General features: G+C 39.1%; 1 protein-coding gene across 3 annotated transcripts in view; it reads left to right on the top strand.

The window, feature by feature from the left end:
- The window catches only part of NVL (nuclear VCP like), a 41793-nt gene extending 20858 nt beyond the window's left edge, over positions 1–20935 (top strand). For all 3 annotated transcript variants that reach the window (XM_057398808.1, XM_057398809.1, XM_057398810.1), the window contains 7 exons: positions 233–352; positions 1017–1116; positions 8252–8358; positions 12707–12783; positions 14213–14301; positions 18843–18913; positions 20695–20935. In XM_057398808.1, the coding sequence (XP_057254791.1) occupies positions 233–352; positions 1017–1116; positions 8252–8358; positions 12707–12783; positions 14213–14301; positions 18843–18913; positions 20695–20739 (609 nt within the window). In that variant the 3' untranslated portion in view covers positions 20740–20935. The remainder of the gene's footprint in view (positions 1–232; positions 353–1016; positions 1117–8251; positions 8359–12706; positions 12784–14212; positions 14302–18842; positions 18914–20694) is intronic.
- The last annotated feature ends 2166 nt before the right edge of the window (positions 20936–23101 follow it).

Below are 23101 nucleotides of genomic sequence, written 5' to 3'. Positions count from 1 at the left end.
TGAATGTACTGCAAACTGTCATAAGTGAGCTAGGGACAGTTCCTATGTAAATCTTGCTCAGTAAGGACATAGAAACAGACTGTTACTGAAGTAAACTGTTTAGCAAGTTGCAATTCTCCCTTGCAAAGCACCTCAAATACTGTTTAAAACTGATTTTTTTTTTGCTTATTTTGTTTTAAATCAAAATCTTCATGTCTGAAATGGTTTCACTGTGATTTGTCTTTTGTTCTAGTATGTTGGTGAAAGCGAACGTGCTGTCCGTCAGGTATTCCAGCGTGCCAGGAATTCAGCCCCGTGTGTTATATTCTTTGATGAAGTTGATGCTTTGTGCCCTCGGAGGTCTGACCGTGAAGTGAGTCTGTGGTAAAATATCTCCATAAATAAATGACCTCAAGTTGCAGGTTTTGTGGCATTGTGTTAGCAACAGAAGCACCCGAAAGGGTGCTAAGTTCAGTATCTCCCAAGAAAAACAATCCAAGAGGCTTTCTCATTGTTGAGGAAAAATATATTAGTCAAATTTTATAAAGCTTTATTTTTTCTTTTACTATGCATATATAAAGAAAAATTACTCAGAGAACGTGTCTATATCTACCAAGTTGGCCGTGCAGAGCAGCAGGAAAAGACGGAGTGTAGTTCAATGTCATGTTTCATTTATGGCCAAATCTGATACCTGTATGCAACTGTAATGCTTGCGTGAAGTTTGTATTTATTTGAACAACATGAACTGGGTCATGAAAATACCTGAGGCAGGAGTGTAAATGGAATGCATTAGACTTCAGAGCTATTCCACCTCTGAGGTTTTCTCTGTTAAGCACTCAAACCGTATTAGTAGAATTTAATTTAATTAGAATTGAATGCTAAGATTATAAAAATAGAAATCCAGAATACAGTTGCGTTGAAGGTGTGAAAAAGAAACTTTGAGTATGTTTTGGGACAGAGATTTTGTTCCTTTTACTTTGAAATATTCATATTCCCGCTGTATTCTCAATTTTGTTGACACATTTCTCCATTTAAAGTCAGGAGCCAGTGTCCGAGTAGTCAACCAGTTACTCACGGAGATGGATGGTCTGGAGAATCGTCAGCAGGTTTTCATTATGGCTGCCACAAACAGGCCAGGTAAGGACCCAAAAATCATAAACAAGAGAAATCAGACCTCTTAAGTTCTCTTTAAGGAAATCATGTGTTCTTGCATACTTAAATTCTACAGCTAACCTTGTTCTGACCTTAAAATTACAGTGTCTCCTCAAATGCAAACCTTTCCTGATCAATTAATCTGTTCCATGTTCTTGTGGCAGTGTAAGATGAAGCAGCCTCTTTCAAATCTGTCTTAATTAGTACCTGATACCATTGCTGTAAAATGCTTTAAAAGACCTTTGGCTGAATTGGATTTTGGATTATCTTCTTGGAACATAAAATTCTAACTAAAACACGAGTTATGTATTTTTTGCTGCTTAAATTGATTTTTTTTATTTTTTTTTTTTTAATCTAGTACAACCTTACAGTCTTTTGTTTTAATTTTTGTTTGCCTTGAGGGACCTGTCTCATGTTAAATCATTTTCCCTTTTGCCTGTCTTTTGCTTCTTGGGCTTCATGTTCTGAACTTGGTTTCCCCCTTGAGTTCTTTGCATCATGACAGACCTACAAGGTGACGTATTAGCAGAAAATGCTTAAATCTGTATCTGCTTGTAGATCATCTAGTTCCAACTCCCTGCTGTGGGAAGGGACACCTTCCACTAACGAGGGTTGAACTACTATTTGAAGGAAGCTAAAGGAGATTTGTGAGGCAGATTGCAATCAGCAATGTATTACTGGCCAGTGACATTGATGAAAAAAGTGGATTTGAGGTTAAGATGCCAAACATAAACAAAATTCAAAGGCAGGGATAACAAATCTGATAACCAAATGGGAGTGTGTAGATGTATCTATGAATTCTATAAATAGAAATGAATTCTATCTTGATAAAGGAGTTGTTTTGCCAACACGATAAAACATCTGTTTTCTGAACAGCAGAGCTTGGCACATCTGGCTTTTGTTAGAGGAGGCAATTATCTTTGCAGTTTGGATAAGGATGAGTATCTTGCTTCAGAAAGATGCCAGCTGTGAATACACCTAGGATACGTTTAGACTACAGACTTCTGCTGTGATGCCTGTATTGCAAAGAAACATAAGTTCTAGTGGGTGCAGCTTTTATCAGAGCAGCTTTTTCTTTTGAGCAGTTTACTTACCATTTATTGGGCTTCTGAAGAGGCAGTGTTTACCAAATTAAATTCTACTAGTATGGTTTGGGTGCCTAATTGGAGCACGCTGCAAATAGAGAACAGTGAAGTTCATGCTAGTAAAGCAGTCTTACCACCCTAAGAATGAAATGTTCAAGCAGAGACCTGAAGGAGAAACTGCTTATATTGGCTAGTAAATTTAAATAAGTCCCACAGACAATAAAAGTTGTGGTGTCGGAAAAGCTCTTTTGCTTAGAAGTCTGACATGGTTATGAAAGATATTTCTGTCATATTTATGTGCAATAATGGTGCTGGGGGGTTGTAATATAAATCCAAATAATATATGTGTCCCAGCGGAACCTTCCACTGGATCTGTATTGTGAAGTGTGAGATCTCATCTTTTTTTAATCCATGTTAATGGGAGAGAAAATGTTTTTTCAAGCTGCTTCTTTTTTAGTGTGGTTGCATGCATGTTAGCTTTTACAGTTGGTTGCTGGTACTGTTCATGACGTAGTATATGTTGTCAGTATTGTAGCCTCAGAGACCATCATGCCAAAAGAAGATCCTTCTCTCATAAAAATATTACTGTTATTATAAAGAATAACAGTACTAGTAGTAGGGTAGCAGTTGTGGCATCAAGGTATGTTCCTGGTGCAGCTGTTCCAGTGAGATGCTAGTACCTGTGACAAGGGATTATTGTGACATGGTGGTGGGTTATATACCCCATGGCTGAAGACTGCCAAATTCTTTTTTTATAATGGCTTTTAAGGACTTGGAGCACTCTTAATTTCCATCTTTACAAAAGGGCAGGCACAGTAGATTGCATATGGTAAACAAAGGAACCAATCTGCAAGTGATAATTCTTCTTCTGAAATAAGTCTTTGATCTACCCTAAAAAGTAGGATATTTGAATGTTCTTTGCACTTACTCGGTGACTTTGAAAGTCCTCTGTGGACCTTTCTTGACTACTGCTAAATTAGCAGGGATGCGGTATTCCCAACTCAATCTCTTTCTACCTAAATGCAGAACCAATGTTAAACTTTGTCTGAAGAGGATTAAACTTTTAAAGCACTCAATGTCATTAAAAAGAGAGAGAGGAAAAAAGAGACAGAAATGACAGAAGCTTTATGGGTCAGAAAATTACATTCTTTTTCAGTCTACTCCTTTCCCCAAATCCAAGACTAGTTATTTACGAAACCATCAAGCACCACTGTTAACTAAGGTCTGTAATTTCCCACAGTTTCCTAGTTACCAGTGTGAGCTTCACTGTTGGATAGTGCTGCTTTCTGCTCTTCTTTTACTTCACCAGGCTTTGAACATTTACAAACCCTTTAGAGAATTGCTGCGTTTATGTGGGATCTAAGGAACTTTATGTAACCTGAGAAAACATCAAGAAATCAGTAAAATGCTACAAAGTGATAGTGATTTAAGCTTGATGTAAATGTTGATGCTGCCTTTGCTGTTATTTATGGTCTTTTTCTCTAGCTTTTTGTAATGAATTCTTGCAGAAATCCCCTTGTACTGTTATCTTAGAGCATAGTCCTAGTTCCAGTGAGTTGTGTTTTTCTTTAGCAAGTTTGTTAGTTTTCTAGAGCCAGTCACCTGAATCACATGTTTTGAAACACAGTAGAAAACTAATCTTCAGTCTCTGATAATAGTTCCAGTTTTGGTTTGGGTTTTTTTTGTTTGTTATGATTATATCTGTTTATACGTGTTCTGGAATGAAAGGCAAGATAAGATCTAAAAAAAGCACCTAATATGTGAGGCATGGAACAGTTTCTTTCATAATAGCTCCAATTCACACAAATTACATTTCTGCATTTCACCAGCCTTTAAACAGTATGTATCTTTCACAGTAATTTTAGGGGAAATCGTTTGTTGTGTAGGAGCAAAATCGTTAACTGCGGAGTTCATCTAGAGTCTCAGAATCTTTCAGGGTTTCTGGAACCTTTCTGAGCTGCAGAATGTCACAAATGTGAGGACCTAGGTCTTGTATATGTCAAATCATAGAGTCATATCATAGAATAGTTGAGGATGGAAAGGACCTTAAGATCATCCAGTTCCAACCCCCTGCCATGAGCAGGGACACCTCACACTAGACCATGTCACCCAAGGCTCTGCCCAGCCTGGCCTTGAACACCGCCAGGGATGGACATTTACCACTTCTTTGGGCAACCTGTTCCAGGGCCTCACCACCCTCACAGTAAGGAACAACTTCCTTATAATCTTAGAAGCTGTAGTGACTATAGCAGAAGTTTGATGGATTCAGCACAGTAGTTGTTTCTGGTGTATGCGTGGAACTTTGTAAGCATTTTTGACCCTTGCACAGTTCAGATAAAATATGAATGATCAACTGGAAATGAGTGTTGAGACTACCAGATTTTATTATAGGACAATAGAATGTCATAGAATCATAGAATAGTTTTGGTTGGAAAGGACTTTAAGATCATCTAGTTCCAACCCCCCTGCCATGGGCAGGGACACCTCACACTAAACCATGTCACCCAAGGCTCTGTCCAGCCTGGCCTTGAACACTGCCAGGGATGGACCATTCACAGCTTCCCTGGGCAGCACATTCCAGTGCCTGTTCATCCTAACAGTAAAGAATTTCTTCCTTATATCCAAACTTTCTCTGTTTGAGTTTTAACCCATTACCCCCTTTCCTGTCACTACAGTCCCTAATGAAGAGTCCCTTCCCAGCATCCCTATAGCTCTTCTTCAGATACTGGAAGGCTGCTATGAGGTCTCCACGCAGCCTTCTCCAGGCTGAACAGCCCCAACTTTCTCTGCCTGTCTTCATACAGGAGGTGCTCCAGTCCCCTGATCATCCTCGTGGCCTCCTCTGGACTTGTTCCAACAGTTCCATGTCCTTTTAATGTTGAGGACACCAGAACTGTACACAGTACTCCAAGTGAGGTCTCACGCTCCTTTTGATGCAGCCCAGGATACAGTTGGCTTTCTGGGCTGCAAGCGCACACTGCTGGCCCATGTTCATTTTCTCATCAACCAACACCCCCAAGTCCTTCTCCACAGGGCTGCTCTGAATCTCTTCTCTGCCCAACCTGTAGCTGCGCCTGGGATTGCTCCGACCCAGGTGTAGGACCTTGCACTTGGCATGGTTAAACTTCATGAGGTTGGCATCGGCCCACCTCACAAGTGTGTCGAGGTCCCTCTGGATGTCATTCCTTCCCTCCAGCGTATCAACCGAACCACACAGCTTGGTGTCATCGGCAAACTTGCTGAGGGCGCACTCAATCCCACTGTCCATGTCAGCGACGAAGATGTTGAACAAGACCGGTCCCAGCACCGATCCCTGAGGGACACCACTCGTTACTGGTCTCCAGCTGGATATCAAGCCATTGACCACAACTCTTTGTGTGCAGCCATCCAGCCAGTTCTTTATCCACCGAGTGGTCCCTCCATCAAATTGATGTCTCTCCAATTTAGAGACAAGGATGTCGTGTGGGACAGTGTTGAACACTTTGCACAAGTCCAGGTAGATGACATCAACTGCTCTACCCCTGTCCGTCAGTTCTGTAGCCCCATCATAGAAGGCCACCAAATTGGTCAGGCAGGATTTCCCCTTAGTGAAGCCATGCTGGCTGTCACCAAGCACCTTGTTGATTTTCATGTGCCTTAGCATGCCTTCCAGGAGAATCTGCTCCAAGATTTTGCCAGGCACAGAGGTCAAAGGATTCATGCAAAAATACTTCCAATAGAATTTAATAAAGAGGATAACATTTTGTAGTAGTTTGGAGAGCAGTATAGCAAACTGAAATACTACATCATTCTCTAGAGGCTAGTGCCTGTTCTAACCTTTAAAAACAAAGCAAGGAATGGAGGTACTCTAAATGTCCTATTATATACTTTTGCCAGATTATTTGGAAAATAGTACTACTGTTTTCTAATAACATAGTCATCACTGTTGACAACATCAGAAAACCAAGACAGTAAGTTACTAACTAGACATTTCTCACTAGAAGTATATTCTCTCTGTGAGACAACTGCTTGGAAGAGAAGTGCTGTGTGTTAGCACGTTTCCATGTTTCACTTTCAAACTTGAGAGCTAATAACTGGCTTTGAAAGAGGTGTCTAGGATAACCACCTTCCTTTCATTAAAATGTTAAATGTATCTAAAATTAGTTGACTCTCTTTGTTTAGGTAAGTTTCAAGATAATAGGTATGGAGAGAATTTCCTGATTTATCAGGATGGAATGCTTTGAAATTCCTAAAAGAAGAGCATTATTCAATTCTTTTAAACAGATATGAAGGGCATCGAATGAGTGGGTTTGACCAGTGAGTAAATACTCATTTTCTGTGTTATGTGACTTGAATTTTCAACAACTTCAGGCCCAGGTTTGAGCCAGCAGAATTAAGTGAATTCACTCATAGAGAGGTGGGGAGTGTAGATCCTTGTTTTCAACTTTGGTATGGTCTTCTCAGCATAAACCACCATTTCTGTAACATACTGAGTTAGCTTGCGTTGTTGTAACTCTTTGAATGTGGGCAGTGTAATCACTAACACACAAATGGATGAATGCGTCTTTAGACTGTATCATTAACTTGATATCATTGTGCCATGTTCTCAAGTGTGCAAAATGGAAATAGCTTTTTCCATGTCAAGTATTTTTAAAGAGCTTTTGAAACTTCAAATGCGGAAGTTTTCAAGTGCATGGTGGTGTAATGCAATCCCTCTTGCGAGTGTTTGTTTTCATTGTTGTAATTGATCTGTTGAGTGAACTTTGTCATCTGACCTTAATAATGTGGCAAGACTTCTGTCCACAGGCACATGAAAACAGGAAAGTGCACTTGTGCCAAAAGCAAGATAAAGTATCATATAGCACTGTACACAGACATACAAGAAAGATGTTAGATCCCATGGCAGGGATTCTGCTTAACTCTTGTTTCATCTGGTCTGGATTAAATTAACACATCAAGTTCTTCCTTTTTTTTCCCTCACCATCTTCAATAGCTGATTTTTGCCTACATAGATGCCTCTGGCCATGCCTGCTGTATCTTGGGGGGAAAAAGCTTTTGTCCAAGAAAAAGATAGTGGAGCAGCTTTTATGTATGCATCTCATTTTACCTTTTGTCCTTTAAGCGTAGGTGAGAGAGTAACTTGAACAAAACTGTACACATCTTTAAAAAGTGAATCAAGACTACTGTGGTAGATCAGGTAGTAGGACTCTTGACAGAGCTAAGCAAACTTTGCTTTCAGCTCTCTTGGCTTTAAACTGTCAGAGGGGAGGGTTAGGTTAGGTATTAGGCAAAAGTTCTTCCCTGTGAGGGTGGTGAGGCGCTGGCACAGGGTGCCCAGAGAAGCTGTGGCTGCCCCATCCCTGGCAGTGTTCAAGGCCAGGCTGAACGGCGCTTGGAGCAACCTGGTCTAGTGGAAGGTGTCCCTGCCCGTGGCAGGGGTTGGAACTGGATGAGCTTTAAGGTCCTTTCCAACACAAACCAGTCTGGGATTCTATGAAACTGTTTTCATTTGCCAAAAAGGGATATCTGTGCTTCCATGCTACTGTTTGGGGGTTTGGCTGGTGTTCTTTTAAACATCTCTATAGTAAGTATTAACTGCTTAACTTTTACCAATTCTTCACCTTTAATATGAATGCATGTAGATTGTGTGTTAGCAACATTTTGCCAAGAGAACATAATAAACTGGAAGCACTTTTTCCCCTTGTTGTGAATTAATGTGGAACTCCTCATTCAACCATGCTAGATATGACAGTAAAGATGTTCTAGTACTATAATGACAAGATAGAGTTGTTTTCATTTGTGAAGAGATGAAGCTGGTATTTATAAGCCATCTTTGAGAGATGAAGCTTTACTGTTCTGGGTAATAGAGGCTCCTACTTGACAGAGATGAAACTATTTCAATCAGCTATTTTAATGCTCAGAGCTTCAAATCCTGGCACAAATTTTGCCTTCTTTGAATCTCAGTACAAGTATGGATATATTGCTTCTCATGTGTACACTTTCCTAAGCATGTATTTCATTTCTGGATATTATTTTCTTCTTTCCCCCTCCCTAAGATATAATTGACCCAGCTATCCTGCGCCCAGGTCGACTGGATAAAACACTGTATGTGGGTTTGCCACCACCTGAAGATCGACTTGCTATTTTAAAGACCATCACCAAAGTGAGTATTTGGAAATAAATCCCTCTCTCAAAGCTTGGTGGAATGATTTAAGACAAAGTGAAATTTTACAGAGAATTGCAGGATCCTGTCTCAGGAAACACTTGCAGATATTACATGAGGTCATAAAAATAAACCATCAGTTGCATCTGCTGTTAAAATTGCTCTGAGCTGATAAATCTTGAGTAAAGCAAACATGGTAAACATAGAAGCTGCTGCCTTAGTAGTTACAATTTGAACAGATTTAATGAAAAGATTCCTATCTGTGTGAGTAATGGCCCTAGAAGTGTTTTGCAAACTTTTCTGGGGGGGGGTTCCACACGTTCAACCAGGATGATTCACAAGCTCCAGCTGAATTTGCTCAACAGCAATTCTGCCACGTAGTTGCCTTTAGGATTAAAGGAATCTTGTGATGATAAAGGTTGTAGGTCAAAATGTGAAATATGGTGGGTCCTCCCTGGGGTTAATGGCACATTCTGCCACTTCAGAGATGTGGATTATAGAATTCTAAGGAAGAAGTTCTTTACTGTGAAGGTGCTGAGGCAGCGGAACAGATTGCCCAAGCAAGCTGTGAATGCTCCATCTCTGGGAGTGCTCAAGACCAGGCTGGATGGAGTCTTGGGTGACATGGTCTAGTGTGAGGTATCCCTGCCCATGGCAGGGGAGTTGGAACTGGATGAGCTTTAAGGTCTTTTCCAACCCAAACCATTCTATGATTCTCTAAGTATTACAGCAGTAATCAAGGCCGTTAAAAAAGAACATGGAAATCATCATGAATTACTTGGATATTTTCTGCTTCTTCCAGTAGATCAGCAGCATTGGTTGTTAAAAGCAGATATTCAGTCCAATTTTATGGATGTTTTTGTGAACTGCAGAGGAGACCAAGTCTTCACTCTAAGGAAAGTTAGCACTGTGTTATGAAGAGTGTGGCAAAAATTACCTAGCAACTTTGTGAAAAAGGTAATTCAGACTCACGTAAGCATAAAGTTGTGGTATCGGCAATAGTTAATCCCATAGGAGAATTCACAAAGTGAGAACTCATTCAAGCGTGTTCCTTCGTGCCAAAATAGTTGTTCCAAAAGTCAGACTCTTGTTACAAATTCAGGATGTTAGACTTTCCTTCATTTGTACTTCATGGAGGAAAAAGAAGTATGCCCCTATTTGTTGTTAGCTCTAACTCAGTTAATTTTTTCTATATATTATGAGAATATTTCAGTTAAAACTTTTTACAACCTTCTTCTTAAAGATGGTTGCCTTTTAAAAGACCTAAAGAGAATCTGAGTGTAACATCCCTGAATCATCCTTCAAGCATACCATAAGGAATGATGGTTTTTATTTCACCACATTTGTTTTTAAAGATAACTCAATGTGTTCTTTAAAAAATGGGTTTATGTGATTGTTCTGCCTTAAAAGAAACAACCCTGTTCTTCTGGAAGAAATGGGTAGTAAGGGTGAGTCAGTCACTAGACTATGTAAGCAGAAAGCTTTTGGTACAGACTCTGCTCTGGTGTGTAACATGCCGGTCTTGCTCTCCCTAATTTTTGCTGGAGAATCTTTGGAGGTTTGTAGGATCTCAGGTGCTTTCACTGTAATCAGTGGTGTGGGGAAACAGTGCAGCAAAGGTTGGTGATGCAAGACTGCCTGGGAGAGGAAGGAGGCATTAAACAAAACTGGTTTCTTTTACTCTCTCATCAAATTGACCTGCTCACACTCTCACAGCCACATACAGTCACCAAGGTGCATGCATCTATGTGGGTAATGCCAGGATCACTTGTGTGCTATACTGAGGATAAGGAACTCTGTGTTGTCCTCACTCATCTCTTGGCTTCCTCCTGACTGGCAGTGGCAAATAGTTGCTGGAAGTGTTTTCTAGATTCCCTTAAAGAACCAAACAGTTAAAATTGTGCTTACTTCAGCTGCCATAAATCTTGGGCGAGGTTGCTGAGAAGTGTCTTTGCTCCCTCCTCCTGATAATGACACTGGCTACAGTCTGAATGTTGAGATCACACCAAGAGGAGTGGCCCATGGGATGTGGTAACCTTGTCGTTATCCTGTTACCAGAGTGTATTTCTGCTGACAAACCGTCTTTACTGTGGCCTTATCTGAACATGTGCCTTCTTGTGATACAGGCAACACATTGCATAGTGTTTACCAGCTTGGTTCCTGTGGATCCTGTCATTGGTTATCAGGGCATGTTATTTTTGGAATGCCAAATACTTCCATGCATACTGAATTCATACCAGTCTTAATTTTATTACAAATCTTTGTAGTGATTGAGATGTCAAGTCTTTGATGGATTATTTTTCCTCAGTTCTTGAATTAAGAGGCCAGCAGAAATGAGATAAAACACTCTCTGAATGAGTCTTTGTGTGTTTCTATGTCCATTCCATGAGGAGGTTGAAGCTGCTCTCCCTTTACTACTTCTGCAGTCACCAGAGTTCTCATAAAGCTAGGCAAAGATTTGTTCTTAACACTAGCAATAACAAGACATAGGTTGTTATTTTCTTTAAAAATGTATAGGAGTTATCTACAATAACAGCATGGAATATGGAGAGAGAAATATATGTTAAATGAATTGAAATACCTTGGGTTTGGTCAGATTTCATCCATGCATTCTAGGTAAGGAAATTTGAGAACAGGAACACTTGCTTAAATACGTGCTCAGGGCTAGATGAACCCAAATGTTTGGTGCAAATGTGATGGTGACCGTATGCATTCCCAGAAATCCCTGAGGAATACATGCACAGGATGTGAAAACTGAAAATCGTTGCTGAGGGAAAACATGGATGCTTACAAAGGCAGCACTGAGGAGTAAAGAAGGGAGTAAAGGGGAGGTATAGGTTGTAAGGCACCCTGCCTAAATGTGGGTTGAAGCCTTGTTGTGAAATGAGAGAGTTCTGTTTCAGTTAACTTGTAAAATCAGGCATTTTCAAATTGCATATTAATTATGCAAGAGAAGCATGTCTTCACACGTTTAGGTTACTAGTGTTAGTTACATTCCTGGAAGCTGTATCAGGCTTCTCTGGTGCACGTACTACTCTCCAAAGAAGGCAGATCAGACCCCTCAGACAATGCCCAACATGTTTGCTATTCAAAGCAATAGGTAAAACATTTCTCTTTAGCAAAGGTGGTGTCTGGCTTGCAGTCTTGTACAATTACTGCAGTATCCCATATCAAATTGTATGAGGCTTCCTTGCTTCCAGGTTAAAGTCAAGATGTTGAAACATTTCAAGATGTTTCAAAATCAGGCTGTTCCTTTGTTTCTTTTGGTTTGTTTTCCACCCCCTCTTCCCTGACTGGTGTTCTGCCAAAGATTCATTCAGGATTGTTCCCATACTCAGCAATGGGTAAGAACTGCCCGGACTCGTGATTATTCTACTGTTACATATTCCAGGGGTTTAACTTGTCAGTTGCTATACATCTTGGGTTTCTTCCTTGTTGGAGGTATTGTAGGTATGTAGTAGTTCACCTGAAGAAGTCAGAAAAGAATTACATGAATTTGTGCATTTCTGTCAACTGATTTTCTGGCAGAAATGTATCCGTTGTATCAAGAAGTGTCCCTTCCCGTCTAAACTCAGGTGTTGTTTGATACTGTAGACATCTGGAATCTTTGTACTACCGTGGTACTACTTCACTGTTGTCTAAGGGTAATGGATCACCATGCTTACGGCATTTGACAACTTGGTTGGCTAGTTTCAACAAATAATTTATAATGTTGGTCAACAGTTTTTTGCTGTTGGAGATGCAAAAATAATAACAAAGGAAACCACTTCTGGGATTTTTGTGGAGCAAGCAGTAATGATACAGAAGAGTAGTGTCAGTCTACAGGACTGTCTACAGTATGTGTAAGCTTTCATGAAATCCAGAATGGAAACCTTCTACGTTTGAAAATACACGTGTAGAAATAAAAGATGAACTAGTTCAGTCTTCAAGGTGATAAGACTAAATCTACATGCTTATTGCTTAGGTGTTCGATTTCAACACATAGTAAAACTAGAAGTTCAGCTAAGCAATGCTGTGATTGTAACCAGTTCCATAAGACACGTTTCCATCTGGAACAGTGTCAGTGTTGCATTGCCCTGTGACAGGCTGGCCATCATTTTCTTAGAGAAAATCTAATCTGTTGGTGGGAAGTTTAAAATTTAGCATTATTTAATATTTCATAATGAAATGTTTTTAAGGCTGCTTGTCCTTCTTGTGGGTTTGAGATTAAAAGCATTAATAAATGTGGATATTTCAGGGATTGTTTCAGAGCCCTGTATGATTTCTGATAGATGAAACTCAGTAATTTTGAGGATAGCACGTGTAAAAAATAGGGGTTTCTTATCTTCCTATTATCTAATCCCTTCAGGATGGCACCCGACCTCCACTGGATACTGATGTAAGCCTTGAAGAAATAGCTTACAGTCAACACTGTGATTGTTATACGTGAGTAGCTTCTAGTTTTGACTTTAATATTTAATATGCAGTGCTAAAGATCTTCTGATGTGTAAGTATGTTTGTTATGTTGCTATTATTAAGACAATGTCTTAACTTTTAGGGTTCATAAACCTTCTCCCTTACACTACTTTTCTTGCTTTCAGTTAGGCTTTTCCCAAGGAGTCTGTAGGAGCATACGGATCCTAAGGTCTCTTTCATCTGGAATAGTCCTCTTCATGTTGTAAATACAAATCAGCAGAGGCCTCTTGGTTTTGCCTGGCTTTATTTTCTCATCTTGCATAATCTGAGGATAAAAGAGCCCTCTAAATTGTGGACCCATATACAGTGATGATGGAAAGCAAATTGGTTTAACAACCATAACCAGCTCCTGTCAGAGAGTTGAAAGCAGTGTGCTTGACAAAGCAGTGAGGGCCTATTTCAACTTGTGCTTTGGGAATACCAAGGCATGTGTTTTAGGAAAGCTCACTAGCTGTATCTGTCAGAATAAAGTGTAGTTGCATTCTACAAAACTTCAAAAAGCTTTAATCTATTAAATGACTTATTAATAGTTCATGATTTTCTGGAGTACCCAGAAGTTAAAGTTGCTTGTCACAACATTACTTTTGAATTAAGGAATGGAGGCTATCATCAATAATGATTTCTAGTTTGTCATTGTTTCATACTTGGGAAAGATCAGTACCTTTTCTTTCTCTGCCCCTTTCACTCACTGTCATTTGGGGGGGTGTTTGGTTGTGGGGAGTTTTTTGTTTGGGATCTTTTTCTTTGGTTTTCTGTTTGGGGTTTGTTGTTGGGGGTTGGTTGTGGGGTTTGGTTTCATTATTTTAATACAGCAGCATATCTGGCACCCACAAATGAAGCAAGGGGAGTTAACTGAGAATTGTCCTTGGTTCAGTGACTTGCACCAGTTTAAAGGCTTGTGAAAAGTCAAACAGCTGGAAACTAGAAGCAAATCTTTAGAATGATTGATCTGACCCTGTTTTCTTGATACTGTTATTTTATGAGCATATTAACTGTTGATGCAGCTTTGAGAAGGCAACTCCCTTTTGTAATAATGGGTGATTCCATTTGAATCTTTCATAAGATTGATAGGAAAAAAAATGTATCCTGTTCCCACCAAATGGCACAGTATTAATCAGTCCTTTGGCATTTTTAAGGCTGTTAAATGGGGGTTTTGTCGCTTCCCTTGTTCCCATTTATTTGATCTTAATCTATGATTAGGCTCTGGAGGATGTCAGTCCATAACGAAGGCTGCAGCACTGTGTAGCTCTTGTCCCTCTTTCCAGTGTTCTGAAGATTATTCTTCATGACAGCACAACCCGTCTCTTACCGTGATCTGTAGTGTTTTGCCTTTCTGTATGCTGTCAGCAAAAGACAAGAGGGTTTATCCTACAATAACCTATTCTGTTTGTATCTGTAGAGGAGCAGACCTTTCCGCTCTAGTGCGTGAGGCTTCAGTTTGTGCCTTAAGACAGGAAATGGCCCTGCAGAATACTCAAATCAAGAAAGGTAAGCAAGCTTACAGAAATCTTAACTGAATATGGAGAAGATGAATGGACTATAAAGTATTTAAGGTCGTTCAAGACAAGCACAAAGGCTGACCCAAACAAAAATTGTCGGATTTGTTTCAAGAACACATAAGCATCTTTGAAGTAATTGCAGGGGAGAGTATAGGAAAAACTGGATATGCTGCAGGTTCACCATATTTTCTTCCTAAAAGAACTGAGCCTTGTAACCCAAAAGAAAATTTTATGTTAAACTGTAGCAGTATAATAGTGTGTCTATGTATGTATATACGTACTATTGTAGTAGTATAAACTGACAATTCATATACTAGACTGAATACACCTTTGCCAAATTTCCACAACACCATCAAAGACTAATTATACTGACTTATTTGCAGATTTGAGTCCATTTTTAACTGCAGACATACTGATCATATACCTTTGGAATTCAGTTGTGTTGTTTAACTGAATACTTGCATCTAGTGTACTAGTGCTTGGAAAACCTGAGTGCCACGTTTCATCTCAGGTGTTGAGCTCATCAAGAGCTCTTGCCAGGACTTTAACAGGGAATTATAAATAGTTTCAAGTACAATGTCTGCCTTTTCCATATCTCTGCAATTTTAAGTTCCGTTTTCCTGGCTTTTAATTTTTCTTTTTCTATACAGATAGGAAAATGTAATTGGAAATTGAAGCTCTTGTACATAAAATGTGCATCTAGATTCGTTTTTCCAGTAATTTTGCTTGTTATTTTACCTTTAAGTCAAAATGCAAAGCTAAGATGGAGTTGTGACTTTATGTCCTTGGAAAACATCTTAGACATCAGAGGCATAATGAAAGCCTAAGAACCATGCTGGAATTTTGATGGCTTTGATTCATTCTGTTTGATCTAGTAAATATCCGGTCTCATCTGGTTTTTAACAGCAGTAGGTTAACAGAGCAGACTGTTTGCATTTCTTGTTTTGAGGAACTAGTGTGTTGGTTTAGAGTGGGGGAAAACAAAGAAACAAAGTAGGACAGCCTTCACAGTTGTGTGACTTGGATACCCATTTTGTTTACTGTAGATGATAAAAGCTTCTGATTTGAGATGGAAATTTCTGAGTTTATCTGGTTTGTTTTACAAGTAGGCTTATAAAATACAGCAGGCTTGAATCTATCAGAGATGTTCATCACATGAATTCAGCAGCCACAATTACGATTGCAGCCTGAGCACTTACTGTATGGACGTGTAGGCAGCCAGCAAGTCTGTAATAGATGCCTAGCTTGATCTGCATGTTTACAGCAGCTGCCTATTTGGGATGTCCTTGGGTTTGAATTTCCAGGCTGTCAGCCCTGGCTGGTGGTTTTGTTCATTTCTCTCTTCAAAAGGGTAGTATGTGTACACAGACTGGAGAATTTCTTCCTTCAGTGTTACTGTAAGTGCCTCCCCTCCCATCCTCTGTGCATGCCTGTACATGGGTGATGTGTGTCCTTATCAGGCAGTAGTTTGGACTCACCTGGCTGAGATCAGTGCTGCCACTTTCTGTTCTGTAGAAAGTCTGTGGCAACTTCCTGGTTGTACCTGGTGTTCTCCCTCTAGATCAGTTCAGGGTTGTGGGGTGTTTTTAACACTCAGCAGTGGTTTGCTTGAAGCAACTTGTTTATCGTGAAATGGAAATGTATCCTTTTTGTGGTATTTTTCACAAGAATCCATAACTTCTACATCCAACTTGAACAGCTGATGAGGTGGGTCACTGCAGTCTGGGAATTGCCAGATACTGCAGCTTGGTGTAAAAGAGGGGGGAATCCTAACAACAGTCAGTCAGGCTTTCAGTTTAGAGTCGTGCTGGAGTTTCTCATCACTGGTCCAACATCTGACTACTCAAAAGAGTTCAGTATCACTTGCAAAACTGGAGTTTCCACTTGTGGCTCCCTTCCCCAAACCACTGATCAACATGCTGTATAGAACAGATTTTAGCACCAGTGCCAGAGCAGGACGCTACTGCTGCTTGTTCCCTATCCTGAAGGGTGACCATTAATCCTTATACTCTATTTCATACCCTTTAATCAGCTTTTAGTCCACCAAAGGATAGATCCTACAATCCCTTGGAGTTTACCAGTCCCTTCTACAGTCCCTTGGAGTTTACCAGTCCTTTGGTGGCTGAAACAAGTTACTTGATTTAGCCAGCAGTTCTGCAGTTTCATAGCCAAGTTCCTTCAGCACCTTTGGGTGAACACCATCTGGTCGTGCTGACTTACTGTTAACCTCATACCTGTCCCATTTTAGTTTAATACTTCCTGTATATTATTTCAAATAGATGTAGTTACAAAGAACATATAGGGTATGAGGAGTTCTTAATACTTCCAGCTGAAAAGGCAAATTCACTGACCTTCTAAACTATGACCTTACCCCAGGCCGGCCTTTTTGGATATTATAAGATATTCAGTGACCCCACAGCACCTGCATAGTCTATAAAGCTGATCTTAAGAAGGAGTGTATGAGACTTCTTGTTAAAGCAGTTAAGAGCGAGTGTGGTTTAACAACTGAGATTAAAGTTTTGTATCTTTGCAGTTGAATTTGAAAAGCAAGATATGGTCCTTGTTTGATACTTTCAAATTAAGAGGAAAGGGAACCAGCTATCCTTCCTTCACTCGTCTATGTAAATAGCTATAAAAAAACCAAGAATTTCATATTTGGTTAAGTTATACCTGTTGATGTACTTCATTATTTTATCATTAATTTATTAATATAAATTGTTTTAACTGATAAAACACTCATACCTACTTAAGACTAAATGGTTTTGTCATCAGAAATCAAGGCAAACTATGTAAAAAAGTAAGACAACAAGGTATAGATTACTGACAGCTGAATTCTCCATGGGATCAAGCCTTGTGCCTGTTTTTATCACACAATAAGCATGAAGTAGCCTAACTTACTTTCAGTAAGAGGTAAAACTACTTTACCTAGCAGTAGATAAAAGCATGTTTATGCCTAGCCATAGCTACCAGCAGTTTCACCTTGACCTTTTCTGATAACTATGTCCTTACTGATACCGATCGTCCTAGTTGCTGAATGCTGTTTATTCCTTTCCTCTCTCCCTATAGCTGAGGCTGTATCTTGTTTCACAATTTGATTAAAGAGTTACAGGCTTAAAAACAAAACTGAAAGCAGAATTAAATTCTCATAGCTTCATTTTATTATTTTTGGAGTTTTGATGACTCAACCTTAAAGTAATTTGGCTTCTGTGAAAGACCCACATTGAACTTTCTTACTGTAAGTAGGGTTTCCTTAGAAAAATAAGTTGAAATGATGGTATTTTTAGTCTACACCTTTATACTGGTATAACATCATACAGTGATGGGAATCTTGAATAAGAGCTTCAGAGAACTAAGATAAGAAAGAGCAGTAAGGACGTGTGTTTAGTTCAATGAACTTTAACCCTCATCTTTACTTTTCAAGCAGGTAGTCATAATTGTAGACTATTTGCTGTTCTGTTTTATACCTTAAATAAGCTCTTATTTAATTTAGTGCTTTCCATTCACTACATAGTTTTTTGTTATATCAGCAGATTGTTCTAACTCAGACAAATACATTAATGAGGAGTCCTGACAGTTTTTTATGTCAGCACACCCCACTTCACATTACAAAGGTAGCAACAGTACACATCTGTGCAAACAAAATCATTGCAATGAAATGCATTTAAAATTCACCAGGTTGACTAAAGACATACTGTCTGTACCTTTATCACATCTAATATCTGGGTATAATATTAGGATTGCAATGAATCAGTATGGTAATGGTATCTTGGGATTCTTAAGTCTAAACAAGTCACTTGCATGGGAGAGCAGAAGATTCTGTGATTTAAGGTGTGCATATGTCTTAGCATACTAAAAAAAAAACCAACACCAAAAACCTGTTCAGAAGGTTATGATTAGGAATAATTAATGCAGCAATCCACAGTAAGGTCAAAAAGGCAGTTTGCATAAACTTAAACACAGTTGTAGAACTGAAAGCTTGCATCACTTCTGGGTAATGCCAGGCAGTACTATAAAGTCAATTATTAAGGAATTGAGCATCCTGTAGTAAAGCTGGAATGATAAAATGTTTTCTAGGTACTTACTCACTAGCACTCTGTATGGAAGTTTAATAATAAGTATGTATAGAAAATAGACCCCAGAACTGAAAGCAGCAGGATTTGAGGCACTCACTTCCAGAAGGGTTGAGGGACTTGAATTCTAACTGGATTTGATGCAAGCTGCAGTTAAGTCAGATCTTTAAAAATGAAACTCTCAGTCTGCAGGTAAAAACTTAGGTAAATACCTAACAACTTTCTGAAACAAACATTCTTTGGCTTAAGGTGCAGGGACTAGAGGGATTAAGATCTTGTCTAAAATCTTAAACAGGAGGCTACGAGTTCAGGTGGTCTTAACATTGCTGAATTTGATCTCATCCAACTGACTAGCACATGCAGTTGGCTAGGTTCCAGGAATGCTGCCTTGAAATGCACACAACAATAGCTTGATTGTCACTTGGCTGCAGTTTTAACACATTATGCTCTGTTCTCTAAGGAGAAATCAAGATTTCCCATAAACACTTTGAGGAAGCTTTTAAGAAAGTGAAATCTTCAGTATCAAAAAAGGTAAGATAAGCTTTAGGTACGCAGGACTCCTTACTTCTCTGGGAAGGATACTCTTTACACTGGAACCTGGTGGGAATAGTAAAGGTTGCAGTATACTTGCATGTATTTCAAACTGACGCTACCTGTTTCCTGCGTTAAACAAACCTAATGCTCTTTATAAGGTCAGAAATTGAAGTCTCTCCTTTCAGCTGCAGATGATGCCTTGTGTGTAGCTAGATTACCATGCTATCGAGGTTATATTTTAGTATGGCACCTTGGACTTCTCACGGACATTCCTGGATTAATTATTGAACTGGACCTAACCTCTTACTGTGGAATATTCAGCTAAAAGCCAAGGCCTTTAGAGTGCTCCACATCTTGCTATCACCTTTTTCCTCCCTAGATGAATGTGACACCCAAAGATGCTCAGTCATTTTTGTTACTGTGCAAAAAATCCATTTTGAGATAGGACATAAAAGATATCAGTCTTTTCATTGTTTGCATTTGTCAAGGAAGTTTGTTTTAAAAGTTTCCTTATGACCTGTTCTTTTCAATGACTGAAAGGAAAGCTGTTCAATCATCTCTATTACCAGAACTGAGAAGTTAATATATATAGAAATTGTTACTGCTGTAGAGCTCTCCTGGATAGGTCTCTCTGTTGCCAGGAGTGTACTGCAGCCAAAATAAACTAGTACAGTCACTTTGAACACTAGCAAGAGAGAAGTTAAACTAGTTAACACTTTCCTTTCATTGTTATTGTATATTGATGGTCATTAACCTTTTCTGAAAGTTAGAAGTGATCTTTGGCACCGAGGCCCTTTAAAGATGGTACTTGTAGTTTTCTTCCCCTTTGCTAATCACTAAGCAAACAGCTAAAAAGAAACAGCCACAAAAACTTAAGAGATGTTTTAACTTAATGATCACTTAGGACATATTCCTTCTGATTAAAAATCAACCAGAAATACAATTCTGCATCTCAAAGGCAGCTTAAATATCCCATCTCAGAGACCTATATTTCAGATACAGCCATCTGAAGAATCTTCAGTTAGATATTTTGAAGTACAGCATACTCATCTGCCATTTACAGATGCTACTTCCTACCTGCTAGACAGATTCAGTCTGACAAAAACTCCCCCTCCATACCTTCCTATGAATACTGGAAGGTAAAAGCTGTATCTCACCAGTTTAGTGCTTCTAACTCTTCTTTTCCCTCCTGTACATATCTGAGTTCTGTTAGCATGCTTTTAGTTTCACCAGTTGACTCAAATCAAAATAGGTTGTTCTTAAAGCTATGGACAGGCATCCCATTCTGAAGTCAGTTATTTCAGTGCAAGTTAACATCTTTAAGTATTCTGTTACTCACAATTGTCATTTAAAGTGCCTATTGAAAAGTATGAAGGAACAGTTAAGTTAGATTATCAAAAGAAGATCCTCTCAGTTCACTTTGGCAAAACTAAATTAGGAAGTAAAGTGTCAATTCAGCAGCTCCCCAGAAAAGAAGCAGTATCTTAGTGAAGCTGTAATTCTGAACCTAACATGGCAATATTAAGTATAAGAGCTCTTGCCAAAGGGATCTATTAATTACACATCACTGGTGACTGTTACTGGAGAACCTCACTCATGAGGCAGGGTAGTGGGGTTTTGTCATATTTAGGTTTTTGTTTGCAAGTGTTTTAAAATACAGCTAAGTGGGTCATACAGCTGGTTTGTTTCACTGTAAATAGCACATATAAAGTCACTTTTATACAGTGCATGATTTTTTACTGTTGTCTAAAGCTTATTTTTCTTCTTGGCACTGTTAGGATCAAATCATGTATGAAGAACTACGTCAGTCACTGTGCAGGTGATACATTTGGACAATCCCCAAGAAGCTTACTCTGCACTGGTGGAGAGCTTGGCAATACCTGTGCCTGATTTCAAGAGACAGGCTGGAAAGAAACTGCTAGATCTCTCTGAAGTTTTTAAACTGTACCTGGAAAAAGGTCCCAATGACCTACTGCTCTAAACCATCTTTAACTATTTCCAGATTAAAAAATAGAACACGCTTCCTGCTTATGTTTTTAAAAGTGAATGCTTTTAGCACTAAAGAGCTAATGCCACTCCTATATTTGGTGCCCTTAATCAGGAAGCCCTCAGAGACAGAGCAACGAAACATTCCAGTGTTTACACTGCTCAAATAGCTGTTTTAAACCATAAATGAAAAAAGCCAAGGTTGCAGGAAGGAAGACTCCTGAAGAATCACTGGGAGGACAGAGCTGTGCAATCAGACTGGGAAAGTGCTGCACTCTGTGTTACCATAACATGAATCATGCCTTTTACAGATACACTGGCACATTATGACTGTGTTGGCAGCTTTCTTGGAGCTTCCAGCAGCTTCCTTCACCTTAACAAAAGAACTACCCACAGATGGCAAACTGTCTTAAAGTTACCTAGGAAAGAGTAAAGTTTGGAAGTGCTACAACGGTGTAGTTTAACAACCACCTAAGAAACATTTGAAACTGTAAGATTTATATAGCAAGCTGATTCTTAATTAGCTGACAAGTCTGCAACAAAACAAATCTATTATGCATTTGAGTTTCCATTTCCTCTGGAGGAAGGAAAATGTTACAGATTTTGAGACACAGGGTAATAACAGCCTCAAGTTTTTTAACTACAAAAAAATTCCATCTCGGGAAGAGGTCAACTTTCATCATCAAACTGGGAAGTAGCTGAGTTAAGACAAAACACTGAAATGTGACAGACACAGCAATTGACTTCTGAAACCTACAAACCCTCGTGGATTTTTTTTGCCAGTGCCATCATTCTACAGCATTCTTTGATCATTAATCTCAGTTCCTATCTTTGATCAATCTTAAGCTTAGTAAAAGCACTACCACCAGTCAAGGATCAGAAAAGAAAATTTCTGCTAGCAAATTTCATAGTCTTAACTTCAGATGATTCTTAATGAAATTTCAGTGTAAATAGTAAAAGTTTCTATAGCAACATTTATCCTGTAAGCATCCCCCCCCCCCCCTTCTTTAACATACAAGAGGGAGGTGATCATTTCATCTCCTACTTAAATCATAATTCCTTTAAGCAAATCATCATGCTTTGCTGATCTAACTTTAAAACTGACCTTGCCTCGAGGGGGAACAGTGCCTTACATCTCCGATTCTTCTCCAAATTGCCATCCGACAAAAGATCTCGCACATTTTTCCCCAGAAGTAAATGGGGAGTGGGGGGAGATAATTACAAATTACTCATCCCCACAGGCTTGTGTTTTAAGAATGCTGACACTCATGGCAGATTGTACTTACCACTGTGATTTTTGCACAAGGTGAGATACTCCAGTGACTCAAGCTGGGGCCCATATGACTATCAGATGAAGTCCTCTGATAATTACAAGTAAATCAGGCTTGGAGCTGCAGAAATCCAAGATGAAGGATCATTATTTTATCTCAGAGTAGTTTCACTTGTGCGTGTTCATTACTGTGAGGCCATGCAATTAGGACATCAGTTAAGTAACTAACATAAAAATCATACCTAGATGTCACATACAGAGCTATAGAAGAACCACCTATGTCACAAACTTCTTCCTCTTTTAGCTCCAAGTCTACAACTTGACTTTTTTTTTTACCACCTTTCTTAAATAAAAGCTCTTTGCTTTATAGGAAGCTACAACTGTGTGGAAGCAAACTGTGAACTCTTAGTACAGTAATACACTCTATTTATTTACTTGGGTGTTTCAGAGTTGACCAATGCAAAGAACCAAACAGGAGCCCCATGAAAACAGTATATGGTATTTCAAATGCCAGTTTTGAAAGCGTCACCCATTCTGCCTTTAGAGACGGTAATTCTAAAGGCCATCACTGATTTTACCTGCCCGTGGCACACATCGGTTTCAAAACCAACTACATAAAAAATAAATCAGGAATTAAAAAAGGTCTAATTGTAATAAACTTAAATATGTTATCCTTTTTCCAGGAAAGGGAAATACATACACAAAATGTGTAACTTTCAAGGTGTCTAATGATCATTCTTAACACATGGTGGTGGAAATAGGATGCAGAAGGGTTTGAATTTACAAGAAAACTTGAAGCTGAAAGGCAGAAGAAGCCAAGTCAGTCAAGTGTCCATGTACTGTTTGCTTACCTTGGCTGGGCTACATGTGTGTCAAGGAGCAGACAAGGACAGGCAACTGAACTCTATTTGACTGTTCACACAAGAATG

This window comes from Pezoporus wallicus, unplaced genomic scaffold (genome assembly GCF_028554395.1).
Source record: "Pezoporus wallicus isolate ANWC-B61680 ecotype Strahan unplaced genomic scaffold, APGP_CSIRO_Pwel_v1 contig_5231, whole genome shotgun sequence".
Lineage (NCBI taxonomy): Eukaryota > Metazoa > Chordata > Aves > Psittaciformes > Psittacidae > Pezoporus > Pezoporus wallicus.
Note: the sequence above shows the minus strand (reverse complement) of the source record. Positions and strands in the feature narration are given on the sequence as shown.